Here is a 15236-nt window from a genome sequence, read left to right on the forward strand (position 1 = left end):
GCCCGTTATAATAAATATGATCACTTATTTCAACAATCTAGGAGCCAGAAATTGTCAAAAATCTATCATTAGTAGGAAAAATATTGAATAATACTTTGATATGTAAAATATAAAGATACTTCACCGCCTTGAAATTGAATGGAGCCACAAAAGGATGATTTGTCATTTATTGTTTTAATTCTTGACAAATAAATAAATTACGTATAAGCAACTAATAGTCATAGATTAGTAAAGATTACTCACTCCTAACAAAACAGGTAACCAGTTTTGAGATTTGAAATAGTTGCGTAAAAGAGTTTTGCCACGTCTCCGTGCTAAAATGTCCCTAAAATATTTGAAATAATTATTTATTTATTATGTAAATTACGCAGTATTAGTTATTTATTCGTAAATTTTCTCTAAAATGTTTTTATTTGGCAAGAATTCAAAAAAAGAACTTACGAATCAACCGTTTGTGGCTTCATTCAATTTCAAGGCGGCGAAGTATCTTTACTAATCTATGCTAATAGTAAGTAATTTACGTAATCAATAAATAAGTATTTCAAACATTTTAGGGACATTTAGGAACGGAGACGTGGCAACACTTTATTTACGCAACAATTTCAATTCTCATAACTGGTTACACTCCTTGTTAAGAGTGATCAATCTACGTATTTTAATCATCTAAGGACTAATAAAATACGAAAAATATGTTAAAAATGAGACAGATAGATATTACATTGGGACAATTTGGATTTGTCACAAATGAAAAACAGGTAAATTTACTCATTGCTTTGTGAATCAGGTACACTCATAAATGATTTAATGGGTAATTTCATACCCCTTAAATATTAGCCTATTGTTATTTTCTAATAACTGTGTTGTTTGGTCATAAAACATAAAGTTAGGTTTAAGCTGGTGTTGTTTTGTTTGTAAGGTTTAGTTTGTTGTATATCCAAACATTGAAAATGTTCAGATGTAATTTGGTTTAGTAAAGATTGTAATCGAAAATGGAATTTTAGATAAGGTAGGTAGAATATTAATTATTACACACTTCAGTAGATCTTAATTTACCTTTTTTTAAATATATAATATAGGAGAAGTAGACGAGCATCCAGTCCACCTGATGGTAAGTGGCTACTGCCGCCCATGGACATATGTAATCAACCCCACATAGGATTGGATATTCCTACCTGAGGTCAGCCACAGATGCACCGCTACCCCTGAGGACTAAGCTGGAATGCCTCGGATTAGTATGTCACCCTTACAATCCACACCCTTCAAACCAGAACACAGCTGCGCTTAACACTGCTGTTATAAAGCACAAATAGGTGTAGTGATGCCGCTGGAGTCTAACCATTAGGCAAAAATAGGTGTAGAACGCCGGAGTAGAACCACAGAGGGTTCTACCACCTTTAGAAAATCTGCCCCTTGTAAATATATTTTTATACAAAGGTAATGGAAAGAATTCTGTGTCCTCTTAGCAAAACAAAAGAATGATATGTTTGTCGTCTTCAAGCAATAATTGACCCACTGCTGGGCAGTGGTATGTGGGGGTATGTGAAGTCTTACAATACCTTGCAAACGCGGTGGACAATGGTCTAATCCCCTTTTACTCTGAGAGAGAAATCTACCCAGCAGTAGGACAGTAATGGGTTGAAGATGAGGCCTAGTTGCCCGTACACGGGTTAAAATTATAATCAGGATAATTTAAATAATGTAATTTTATTGAAAATCACATACAGGCGATAAATTTATTTATTATTGAAGTCCTATCATTTATATAATTAATTAACTAATATTATTGCTTAACAAGGATAAGTTCCTTAAATATTATATGATTTATTGTATGACTCAGAGTAATATGCGTAATTATTATAACGTTGATGATAATGTCATACATTCCTGGTGAGCGGTATTACCTTTTATTAATTGTATGTGTTTTATGTGAATCTATACAAGCAAGTAAGTAGGTAAAGACCCTTTGTGATTCGACTCCGGCGGCACCACCACCACTCCTATTTCAGCATTATAACAGCAGCGTAGCGCTGCTGTGTTCTGGTTTGAAGGGAGATATACTTTTCCGAGGCGTTCCAGCTTAGTCCTCAGGAGTAGCGGCGCATCTGGCCAACCTCAGGTATGAATATGTAATCCTATCTGGGGTTGATTACAGATGTTCATGAGCCGTAGTAGCCACTTACAATCAGGTGGACTGCATGCTCGTCTGCTACTCCTATATTATAAAAAAAAAATCCCAATTCCGCCATAAGGAAGATAATGTTTTTCGAGCATACCTTTGTATCTATGTGTGTATGTATGTCTCATTCTTTGGCGCGCCCTGCAACTCAAACAGCTTTTCGGATTTTACTTAAAAACTGGGTCCAATAACTTGTATAGCTGAGCACGTGCCCAATAGTAGGACATGAAAATAATTTAAGGTTTGTACACTGAAATTCAGCTATAAAAATAGCTCAGAATTTTTGTGCAATTCTCGAAGTTAAAGCTCCAACGACTGTCGTCAGGCACAGCCGACCTTGATATTTTATTCCACCTCAAATTATTCATCCAACCTGCTACCGTGTAGAACGTGTCTCGCGGCCTTCTGTGGCAATCGCCCACGTCCTCTCACGTCGGCGGCTGTTGCATAACTGATCGGATTGGGCCGTGCAATTGGGTTTTATTGCGCGACGTAATGTGGGTAGCAGAGGTATGAATGTCGTGATGACTGTTTACGGGCAGTTTGCTTAATATCGGTGCCGCCGATGTTGAGTGTGTTATTAATGATGATGATGGTTATTTGTAAGTCGTAATGGATACGAAGAAAGGTGGTGGGTGTAGAAGCTAGTTGACTTTTGTATGATATTGGAGAAGAAAACGCTAGCATTCAATCCTCATGATGGTAAGTGTGTACTGCTGCCCATGGACATCTGTTATTAACCTCAGATAAGATTAGATTCCTACCGGCGGTTGGCCACAGATGCATCGCTACTCTTGAAGACTAAGCTGGACGCCTGGGAAATGTATGTCTCCCTTACCACAACCTTCAAACCAGAACACAGCAGCGCTTAACACTGCTGTTATTAGATAGAAATAGGTGAGTCGAACCACAAAGGGTTCTACCTAAAATCTTGACCCTCAGGGGTCTATGTAGCCGATTTGGAACACAAAATTTCCAATCCCAAAGTAGGTACTCGAGAAAGCTGCTCGCTAATTGCAAATGTCTCGTCAGACCAATTGGGATGTTGGTCAGCGGATCAATTGCTCATTAATTAAGATGGTCGTGCCCGTTTCGATTCGGGTTGCGATTGTTCGACAATTTGTAGGTACAATCTTTTTATTTTATTGTGTTGCCGACTGACGATGTCTGTACTAGTAATGTGGTCCGGATTTGTCTGCGTTTTTAATTAATATTCTTTAGAAATGCGTGTGGTTATGTTAGCTATTTAAATGGTGCTAATAAAGTGGTGCTAATAAGTTCTCTTACGTTTTTTAAGACTACAGAATAGATTACAGAATATTCCTGAGGTATTCCCGGAGCGCTATGACATGGGGCTCTTCAAAAAAGGTGCGAAAAGAGCTCTCGTACAAAGCTGGCGATGCATTGGCGACTCCTCTGGTGTTGCAAATGTCCATAGGCAGCGTTGACTACTTTCCATCAGGTAGCACGTCTGCCTCATCGTTAGGTTAAACTATAAAAAAATAAAAAACAATGTGAGCCGTCACGGGACGCCTGGCAGATGTGAAACATCAACATTATTTTGTAAAAGTAATATGCAGAAAAGAACATATTGTGATAGGAACTAAATATGTCATAATGATAAAATAAAATATTACGATTTTTGCGCATGGCGACGCGTCGCCACACCGTACACACTACTGCATATAGACTGTATATATTTACCATCGTATAGCGCCGCCACGGCATGCGTCGCCACGCCAGAAATCGGTTTTACGTGCGGCTACAGATGTTTCACATCAAAAAGGATATGGTTGTATTGTGGTAGAATTATAGTTCAACTCTGGAGGCATCACTGCCATAGCTATATCTGCCTAATAACAGCAGTGTTAAGCGCTGCTTTGTTTTGGTTTGTGGGGTTGTTGTAAGGGAGACATGCTTATCCGAGGCGTTCTAAGTCCGCTGTGGCTGCAAAGCCACCCCTATGTAGGTGTCCAATCCTATCCAGGGTTTACAGATGTCCATGGGCGGAAGTAGCGCCCTACTGTCAAGTAGACTGCATACAGTGCGAGTCGAACTATTACACTGAGGGTTCCGCATCACCAAATTTTTCATCATTTTTTTTATTTTGAGTGTTTGTTGTGCATGTCTATAAAAAATTCAAGTGTCTATCAAGGTTCAAAAGACAGAGTGACAGACAGACAGACAGCGGAGTCTTAGTCATAGGGTTCCGTTTCTACCCCTTGGGTACGGAACCCTAAAAACATGGCGCCGGCGTCTCGTAACATAAAAGTCACGTAGGATCTCGTAAAGGTTACTCGTTTTCGTGTATGATCATAAAAGGTTGTTGTTACGTCATACGTTACATAAGGTCGGACGACCTACGCGGTGTGTGTATGTTCTGTAAAATACCAAAGATTAATAAGTTACTAGCCGACCCGGCAAACTTCATACCGCCTCAGAATCTATTTATTAAATACATTTCATATTTACTCACCTTTTAAACTTTCCCTGGACTTCCACAAATAATTTAAAACCAAAATTGGACAAATCGGTCTCTTGGGTGTAAAAGTATTTTTGAAACTTTAATCTGTTAATTTACTTTTGGAGTTGACTGTATCTACACTTCTAATATAGAATAAATTTATTATATTACCTATAAATTATTTATAAAGGCGAGTTAAAAATAATATTTTACAAAGATTAACTATCAAATGGTTAAGAAACAATTAAAACGTTTATTAAAATGTTCCATAATGTGCTAGTAATTAATTATTTTGTTGTCCTCACCTGTCACGGTCGCGGTAGCTGCATTACGTCTAGGTAAGTAAAGCTAGGCGCTGACAGTGTGAAATATGTGTTACAGCTCTGTAACACATATTAAATTAGTTTGTGTAACATTACAGTTCTGCCTTACAAGAGCAGTGTTAAGCGCTGCTGTGTTCTAGTTTGAAGGGTGTGGCAAGGTATACATACTTTTTTGGAAGCGTTGCAGCTTAGTCCTCAGGGGTAACGGCGCATTTGTGGTCGACCTTAGGTAGGAAAATTTAATCCTATCTGGGGTTGATTACAGATGTCCATGGGCGGCAGTAGCCACTTACCAGGTGGACTGCTTGCTCGTCTACTACTCCTATATTATAAAAAAATAATAAATGATAATGAACCATTGTAATGTAATGTTAATTAAAATATGTAACATTACACTGTATATTAACCTCCTGTGCACTACCCACCTTAACATTCTCAACTCATATTTACTTTTAATTCTTAAGGTCAAAGAATGTAGTAATATATTGAACGAAATAAATGTTTGCTTCTTACTACGGTTAATACAGCGAATATATTTCGAATCAACAAAACTATATTTATTTGGTTGAGTGAATAAATAAATTTGTGTATACGCACGCGTACGGCTGTGCGTCCATCAAATTCGGGGATAAATTATTAAAGAGCGCGCAACAGCGAACAAAATTTTAAGAAATGGTTGGTTCAAATGATATCGTATTCATACGGTATCATATTATATCCAGAAATAGACATAAATTATATATTATTGTCCTAACCTAACGCTTTAGCGAAACCATTTCCGTTACAAAAATACTTTTTAGGCGAACACTTAAAAAAATGGGCCAAAGATCGTCTGCCCAACCGCCCTACTCATATTGTATACCTACACCATAGATTAGTAAAGATACTTCGCCGCCTTGAAATTGAATAAAGCCACAAACAGCTTATTTTAGTAAGTTCTTTTTTTGAATCCTTGACAAATAAAATCATTTTTAGAGAAAATTTACGAATAAATAACTAATTTACGTAATAATTACGTAATTTACGTTATAAATAAATAATTATTTCAAATATTTTAGGGACATTTTAGCACGGAGACGTGGCAAAACTTTTTTACGCAACTATTTTAATTCTCAAAACTGGGTACATTTTCTTGTTAGGAGTGAGTAATCTTTACTCACTCCTAACAAGAAAATGATCACGTCATAGATTATGACCTACACATGTTTATTATACTACCAAAAAGTAATAAAAAACGACGATATGTATTTTTTATTATTTATTATCTACGAGTAGTTTTCTAATTTTTTGGCAACACCCTAAAAACTTTTTTAATATATTATTATGGACTTGATATAAATTTTTGTTGAGTTATTTCCTGTATGCACCCCCCTTTGCCGTGCTTTGGGCAAACTCCATGAATGTTTGTCATCCATTATTTTGTGAAGGAACTAAGAAACTTTATTATTTATTTTGTTTGGGCATATTTTTATTTAGCAACAGTTATAGCCTAGTGGTTAAGAAACTCTGCCCCTTGATCGAGGGGTCCGAGGTTCAAATCTCAGGCAACGCACCTCTGACTATTCAAAAGTTTTGTGCATATTAGAAATTAATTATCACTTACTTAAACGCTAAAGGAGAATATCGTGAGGGAACCTGCATACCTGAGAAATCTTAAAAAAAAGTTTTTAAAAGTAGGTATGTGGAGTCTACCAATATGCACTTGGCCAGCGCGATGGACTATGGCCTAAACCTTCCTCACTCCAATCTCCTTAACGAAACAGCTTGTGAAATGGCGATAGATGTAATGACATTCAAAAAGTGTATTGTAAAAAACCTATTCTGAATTTAAAAAAAATGTGAGCCGTCACGGGACGCCTGGCAGATGTGAAACATCGACATTATTTTGTAAAAGTAAAATGCAGAAAAGAACATATTGTGATAGGAACTAAATATGATAAAATAAAATATTACGTTTTTTTTCCAGATAACGATGACTATTTATTGAATAAACATTTATTTACATTAAATACAAAAAATTACGAATTTATTTCAAATCGTGACTACTTAATTCGTTTAATCAGTGACTTCACAGTCGATTGCACATGGCGACGCGTCGCCACACCGTACACACTACTGCATATAGACTGTATATATATACCATCGTATAGCGTCGCCACGGCATGCGTCGCCACGCCAGAAATCGGTTTTACGTGCGACTATAGATGTTTCACATCAAAATGATTTGATGTGATTCTGAGAGGAGACCTGCGCCCAGCAGTGGGACTGAAATAGGTTGGTGATGATGATGATATTTCTAACGTATTATTCTTTCTTTCCAGCGAGCAGTCAATAAGCAGCGCTCGCGCGTCTGTGATGGTGTACGACGACACCCTGAAGAGGTGGATCCCGTCCGGGACCAGCTCGGGGCTCTCCAAGGTCCACATCTACCACCACACGCAGCACAACACCTTCCGGGTGGTCGGGAGGAAGCTGAACGATCACGAGGTGAGTTGGAACTCTTTTTTTGAATTATATTGGGCAGCAAATCGACGACGAATTGGCAATAACTCGTAACTCAAAAAACGCTACTTTACATAAGAAGAAACGCTACTTTGAAAAGACAGAACGTATTGCCACACTTTAATATTTTGCTCAATTTTGAACCTAAGGACCTGGTGTCTTAAGGACGACCTGTGATACGTCATTTTAAGTCCAAATATGCAAAAATCGTTTTTTCGTAAAAAAAATGAGATACGAGTTATTGCCATTACATCGTTGAAATGATAAACAGTCCAGTAGTAGCAACTACTGCTTATGGACATCTGTTATCAATCCCAGATAAGATTAGAATCCTACTGAAGTGTTGTGCTATCTCTGAAGACTAAACTGAAATGACAAATCTCTTTCATACCAGAACACAGCACCGCTTATCGTTGTTATTAGGTAAGTATTAGGTGATCTTGTTTAGTCTATACTTCTATACTAATATTATAAAGAGGAAAACTTTGTTTGTTTGTTTGATTGTAATGAATAGGCTCAAAAACTACTGGACCGATTTTAAAAATTCTTTCACCATTCGAAAGCTACATTATCCACGAGTAACATAGGCTATATTCTATATGAAATATATTCGATAAATAGATTTTGGGGTGGTACAAAGTTTGCCGGGTCAGCTAGTTTTTTTATAAAAAGCTGTATTTACTCTTTTTTTTATTAGATGTAGCGGTGGTGTTACCGCAGTCGAACCATAAAGGTTCTATCTTTTTACTACCCTATACAAGTTTTGTAATATGTTCTTTTCTGGTTTGGAGCGTGATAACAGCTTTTTGAGGTAGATATGTAATTTAATCCTCGATAGAAAATCGCTTTAATTAAAGCAAAAACGATGTAAAACAAATGACTCCATACGCATCATTGCCTTCACCTATTCTTCCCTATAACATCGGCTGTGTTCTGTATGCGTACTTTGCTAACCATACCTTCGAAGTATATTCCCTACATATGTATTGAACGTAAGGAAAGTAAAATGGCGTATATATGTAATTCTACAATTCAAAGAGACACCGCCATAAAATGATAATAAAGAGGTAACAACCAATACCTTATATGAAACGATAACTAATATTTACGATAACATCATGACTTGTCTCGATCGAGTAGTGTATAATATACGTACCTACTTTGGTTCCATATGGACATATTTAGGTATGAACTATAATGTAATTATCTCTTCCATTTTCGCCACTCTAACCTCATTAACGTATCAATTTTATTAAGTACTATATTCCATTTTCAGTCATCAAGTTGTAAGGAGCTATCTTTTAGTCACTTTCCATAAATCTTGTCATGCCTTCAGGCCTGAGATTGTAAGAAAAGTTCAATCAACTGATTCATATGTTATTTATATTATCAGAAGGTTGCGTGTTCATATCACGTCGGCGTCCCCACTTTGTCAAAGGAAGATCTCACTGTGGGCTAGGTGATCATATACGGGGTGCGGCCGTGCTCCAACAATCTCAGCTCGGAGCTTGTATATATGCGAGATGTTGAGAAAAAATTTAGTAGCGTGATTCAGAATACGCGTGGCGTCTCTTGACGTATAGCGCGAAGTCGCCACAACTTTTTATATCTGTTCTTAATCCAGCTGTATGAACTGTCACTTAGCATCATTCGTTATGATTTCCAGGTGGTGATAAACTGCGGCATCGTCCGCGGCCTCAAGTACAACCAGGCGACGGCGACTTTCCACCAATGGAGGGACGCAAGACACGTGTACGGGCTCAACTTCTCGTGTCGCGAGGACGCTGATAGCTTCGCTAGGGCCATGCTGCATACGCTAGAGGTGAGTGAGGGGTGCATATACCCTAAAAACCCCTTAGGGGACCGTAAGAGTAAGATGGCGACCTTCCACCAATGGAGGGACTCGAGACACCTTATGGGCAATACGGCTACCGAGGGATTTTAGTGAGCACAAATTTCAGAACTCGATCTTCCTCTAAGAGGTATCTTTAGAAGATTCGCCTATCCCCTCTCACTTCCAAAACACAAAGAAAACAGTTATCAAAAAGCTTTTTTGGACTAGGATCAACCAGGATTTATGCTCACCAGTAGGGTAATACCAGCTATAGAGATATCCCAAAAGAAACGTCCTACAAAATATTTTATCGTGTGCTGAGTTATCCTCTCTACATTTCAGATATTAGCGAACAAACCGACGAACAACACGGCACCGCCGCCCCCGCAGCCCCCCAACCCGCCGGTGCCCTACAACGGACACAATAACGCACACTACGACGAGGACATGGGTTACAGGTACGATACACTAAATACGTGACACAAACTTTTATTTAATAAAATCTGGGGGCATGGCAGTGTTACGCCAAGTCGAGGAAATAAGCACGGCCGTACCATCAAACATCTGAATGATGAATTTGAATATTTGTTCTGGGTCTGGGTGTTTGCATATTGCCGTATTAATAGTCAAATTTCTAGCACGTAGAATTTGTCAAATTGTATATTTTGCTATTAAATATGTTATTTATAATGGGCTTAAGAGCTCTACTCACCCTTAAAATTTTACATATAAAGACGCACAAAGGGTTTTACCAAATTCCTCATTCACCTTCCAGGACGATGACCCGCGAGGACGCGGCGATGCTCCAGCAGCCGCAGTACCACGCGCCGCACAACCAGCACCACCAACAACACCATCAACAACAACAGCATCAACACCAGCCGCAGTACCAACAGCACCACGCCGCGAGCCAGTACCACGCGCCGCACCAACACCATCAGGTCAGTGGTAGCTTTATTTATTAAAGTAGAAATGAGCTTGCATTTCACCTTCCATCAACATTTGTGAACAACTCCATATTAGAACAAAAGGTTCTACTTTAAGTAGTAGAACTCTTTGTGGTTCGACTCCGGCGGCACCACCGCCATACCTATTTCTGCCTCATAACAGCAGTGTTAAGCGCTGCTGTGTTCTGGTTTGAAGGGTGCCCTAAGGGAGACATACTTTTCCGAGACGTTTCAGCTTAGTCCTCAGAAGTAGCAGTACATCTGTGGCCGATCTCAAGCAGGAATATCTAATCCTACCTGGAGTTGATTACAGATGTCCATGAGTAGCCGTAGCCACTTACCATCGGATGGACTACATGCTCGTCTGCTACTCTTATATTATAGAAAAATAACTACATTACAGTAACGTACGGAGATCAAGTTGTCAAAAACTCATACATACATAAAAAATAACACCTGCATGTAAGGTGTTATTTTTTTAATCCTAAATTCAGTTTTATTATCAAAATCTACTTCGTTGTTCCTTTCACATTTTCTCGCTATTCCTTATAGTTTTTCTATTCCATGAAATTTTGGCCATCCACTCACACAAGAAAAAATTGCCCTGCATATAAAATATTTATTTATTTGATATATTTTCAGGCGCCAGTGACGCCGAGCCCTGCAGCCCCAGCGCCCCCTCCGCACGGGGTGCACACCCTACCCCACGCGCCCCCGCCCGCTCACGGACATCATCGTACTAACAGGTAAACAATTAAACAATATTATTATGAAAAAAATTAAAACTTTGCTTTGTAGTGCCAATTGTTCAACAATCGATGGCACTGTTAACGTATAACCGCGTTAACAGTACGTAAAATTAGAAATTTGTCTACAATCTGTTGTTATTCATACATAGAATTTGAAACACTGACCATTGATTTTTAATTCATATTTTATACAGCAATATGATGAAATAAAATCTTCAATTTTGATATTTTGTGAGTAATAATAGTTTTGAATTATCGACGAATCGATATTATGGCGTAGAAATTTTTAATATTATTGACTATCGATATTTCAACCTATGTGTATCTTCGATATTCATATCTAGTTTCACTAAGTTACATCTCTAAACCAGCTCAATGTATCATCTGCCCTGTAGATTTATTGTACTGCTTGTTCTCAATTATAATGAAATAATATTTAAATTTGTTCCCAGTGCCCCAATGCCACCGAACATGTCTCTATCTGCCGCGGCGACCGGTCCGGCGCCGCCGCCAGTGCCACCGCATCAAAACCTACCCGCTCCAGCCAATGTGAGTGTAACACACTTTTTTATTGATAATTTAATAAATATATTTTAATACTTGAAAATTTTATTCGGTTTAATAAGCGGATATTTTTTTCTACAATAAAAAGAAACACATGTTTAATCACTTTTCAGTTATATTTATTTTAATCATCATAAACATTAATCATAAATCCTTATCGTTAATCCTAACATTTTAACTAAGTTTTGACATGTGTAACACCTGTAAAGGTAGCATTTAATTGAACTGTATGTATCGTTATTGACCTATTGTATTAAATGCTTTACACAATAAAAAAATAAAATAAAAAATAAACGTTTGCAATTAAGAATGTGTTACAAATGTTATTTAATAAAAAGCAAACAAGAAAAAATAATATCGGATTTATTTCTAAGACATTCCGTAAATTATCTATTTCATGTATTTTCAATGTTCAATTAATTTAATGATCATTGTGTTTTATTGTAGGGTCCGGTAGCGCCACCGACACCACCTGCGGCACCACAACCTCCGCCTATGGTATGTATTTTCAAAATAGAATCATTTTTTTAAATTATCAATAGTTCAATGTTGTTGTAATGCTTCAGCTACCTATGTATTCATGGACTATATTGAACGTTATAACCATTTATTATATTTTATGCCTACAAAAGTTAGAAATTTGATAATTATTGTCTAGGAATGAAATACGAATGAATTAAGAATAAGTGAAACAATTTTTTATTTAAAATTTTATTGTGTATTCACAGGTTTGTTCCCTAATTTAAGCCTACTAACGTTCGAAATTTGATAATGATTACCTAGAAAAATATTGGACAAAAAAACGAGAGGAATGGAACACAAATGAATGAACAATAAATGAAACACCTAAATTGTTTTGATATAAAATTTATAGTTGTATATGTAATTGCCTATACTTGGTGCATACACAACCGTGCAGTATATTCTTTCAGCAGTTTATATGTTCTTCTCTCTAAATGAACAATAAATGAAACACGAAAATTGTCTAGATATAAAATTGATTGTTGTATATGTAATTGCCAATACTTGGTGCACACACAGCCGTGCAGTATATTCTTTCAGCAGTTTATATTTTCTTCTCTGTAAATGAACAATAAATGAAACACGAAAATTGTCTACATATAAAATTTATTGTTGTATATGTGATTGTCTAAACTTGGTGCACACACAGCCGTGCAGTAATCTTTCAGTATTTTATACTCTTTCCTCCTCCCCCAGCAACAGCAACCAGCCCCCGCGCCGCCACCACAGCCCCCAGCCGCCCCGGCGCCGCCGCCGCCGCCCCCGCCGCCCGGGGCGCCCCCCGCCCCCGCACCGACCCCGGCGGTGACGGCTTCGCCCCCGCCCCCGCCGCCACCGCCGCAGCCCCAGCCGCCCCAGGACCCCACGGGGCTAGCCGCGCAGTTGCAACAGGCGAGGTTGAAGCGGCAAGCTAAGGTTAGTTTTCGGTCAATAAGATTCATTTTCTTGTGTCACATAAGAATTAATACTATGTGGTATAGGGGTGGATATTACCCCTTAAGGTGTTATGTAGTTGTTTTTTGTTAAAACAAAATTAAAATAGTATATTTTCCGAATTAAAAATAAAATATATACATATATATAATGTGTCATATTTATGGCCTACTAGCTGACCCGGAAAACGTTGTGTTGCCATATGAATAAAAAAATGTTAACGGTGAACAACCCTTATCACTTAGGGGTATGAAAAATAAATAGTAGCCGATTCTAAGACCTACTGAATATTCATATAAAATTTGGTGAAAGTCGGTAAAGCCGTTTCGGAGGAGTACGGTAACTAATATTGTGACACGATAATTTTGTATTACAATTTGAATGTAACATCTGAGAGAATGCTCAATTAATTGATTATATTAATATCTACCCCTTAAGGTGTTATGTAGTTTTTTTCTTTAATTAAAATAGTATATTTTCAGAATTAAAAATACATTTTATCTCTAATATAAAAACGATTCGCTGAATCTATTGCTAAGAGCAAATCTCGAGAGCGGCTGTACCGATTTTGCTAATTCTTTATAATATTCCTTGAAGTACGAGGATGGTTCTTACGGAGAGAAAAAAATAAAAAATGCCTGAAAAAGTCTAAAAACGACACTTTTCTATATTCGCATACAAAAGATTCGTAATAATACTGACAAGTCAATTTGAACTTTAATACCATATCATAAAGTTTAAGTATTAGTGGAGGGGTTCCGGGAAGGCAAAACAATTGACAGACCCGTGAAGCGCGACATTCGACTAATAATGGTGCAAGTTTGAATCGAGCTGCTCTCTGTTACGATATGTCAATTTATTGCAGTGCCTACAACTGTTGAAGGTGGTAGAACCCTTTGTGGTTCGACTCCGGCGGCACCACCGCCACACCTATTTCTACCTAATAACAGCAGTGTTAGGCGCTGCTGTGTTCCGGTTTGAAGGGTGTGGTAAGGGAGACAGACTTTTCCGAGGCGTTCCATCTTAGTCCTCAGGGGTAGCGGCGCATCTGTGGCCGACCTCAGGTAGGAATATCAAATCCTATCTGGGATTGATTACAAATGTCCATGGGCGGCAGTAGCCACTTACCATCACGTGGACTGCAAGCTCGTCTGCTACTCTGATATTATAAAAAAAAAAAAAAAAAAAAAAAAAAAAAAACTGTGTTGCTACTGGACCAATGAACTCAGTTTGCCGACGACATTGGATTTTGTATTTTTTACACATCGACAACTTAAAATAAAAAAGATCTCCCATACATTTCTAATATCCTACTGTCTACGGTTCTCCCTCAACTACTCGAAAAGTGAGAATCGTGAAAAAAATTCTGGACCCCAGGGTTACCAGTTGATTAAGACGAATATGGCCAAATATTCCTGTGATAAATTTTCACCAAAAATAATAATCCTTCCACTTTTCACACTTTTGAATGAAAAGTTCCAAAAAAAGTATGAACAAAGAACAAAATAATTTAACTTGGACTTGTGACTCGCTCAAATGTTGCCAACCTCAAAATATTTCCCTTCGAAAAATGTGGTTTTTCGTACATTTTACAAATTAATAACAGACGATCCGCTAACTGGTTGAAAATATAAATAAATCCGATTTGGAAAAATTGAGGATATATCCCAGAAAATTAAAAAAATGGCATAAACATATTAAAAATCCCAAGAGATACGAGCCCGCATAAACGCCTTGAAAATTGAAAAAAATCACACTCAAACATCTCTTCCTCTTTTTTCCAATTTCATCAGTATAAAGTTTATAAATGATAAAGTTAGCAATTTCAACTCGGCTGCGATCTTGAATGTATGGCAACTCATATTGTTTCCTTTGTCTCGAGAACGAAAAGAGAAAACCTGCCATAGACAACAGAGTCTCACCTGGACGGCAACATGGAGAACGGCATGCCAGTCAGTCAGTGGGTTGTTTCAGGATTATGTATTATAAAATAATAATAATAATAATAATGAACTGAATAATTTGTATTCATTTTAAAATCCTACATCTGCTCATTCATTGTTAGGCGGACCAAAGTTCGCCGGGTAAGGTAATAGTGTCATATTTATAGACAATAACGCAATTAATGTATTAATACCTTCTGTAGTAATGATATTAATATGTACCCTAAGTATTACATGTGAAAATGTAGATAGCTTGGTGAAACTTATGAACCTGGTATA

The 15236-nt window shown here is 37.5% G+C and overlaps 1 protein-coding gene across 8 annotated transcripts in view; it reads left to right on the top strand.

The window, feature by feature from the left end:
- ena (ENAH actin regulator enabled) overlaps nucleotides 1-15236 on the top strand; it is a 92553-nt gene that overhangs the window by 72007 nt on the left and 5310 nt on the right. For all 8 annotated transcript variants that reach the window (XM_073077909.1, XM_073077903.1, XM_073077902.1 and 5 more), the window contains 8 exons: nucleotides 7285-7450; nucleotides 9132-9287; nucleotides 9642-9757; nucleotides 10075-10240; nucleotides 10889-10992; nucleotides 11448-11544; nucleotides 12007-12057; nucleotides 12778-12996. In XM_073077909.1, the coding sequence (XP_072934010.1) occupies nucleotides 7285-7450; nucleotides 9132-9287; nucleotides 9642-9757; nucleotides 10075-10240; nucleotides 10889-10992; nucleotides 11448-11544; nucleotides 12007-12057; nucleotides 12778-12996 (1075 nt within the window). The remainder of the gene's footprint in view (nucleotides 1-7284; nucleotides 7451-9131; nucleotides 9288-9641; nucleotides 9758-10074; nucleotides 10241-10888; nucleotides 10993-11447; nucleotides 11545-12006; nucleotides 12058-12777; nucleotides 12997-15236) is intronic.

Source organism: Epargyreus clarus, unplaced genomic scaffold (assembly GCF_041222505.1).
Source record: "Epargyreus clarus isolate Ecla_fem2 unplaced genomic scaffold, WU_Ecla_fem_2.2 ptg000011l, whole genome shotgun sequence".
In the NCBI taxonomy this organism is placed as follows: Eukaryota; Metazoa; Arthropoda; class Insecta; order Lepidoptera; family Hesperiidae; genus Epargyreus; species Epargyreus clarus.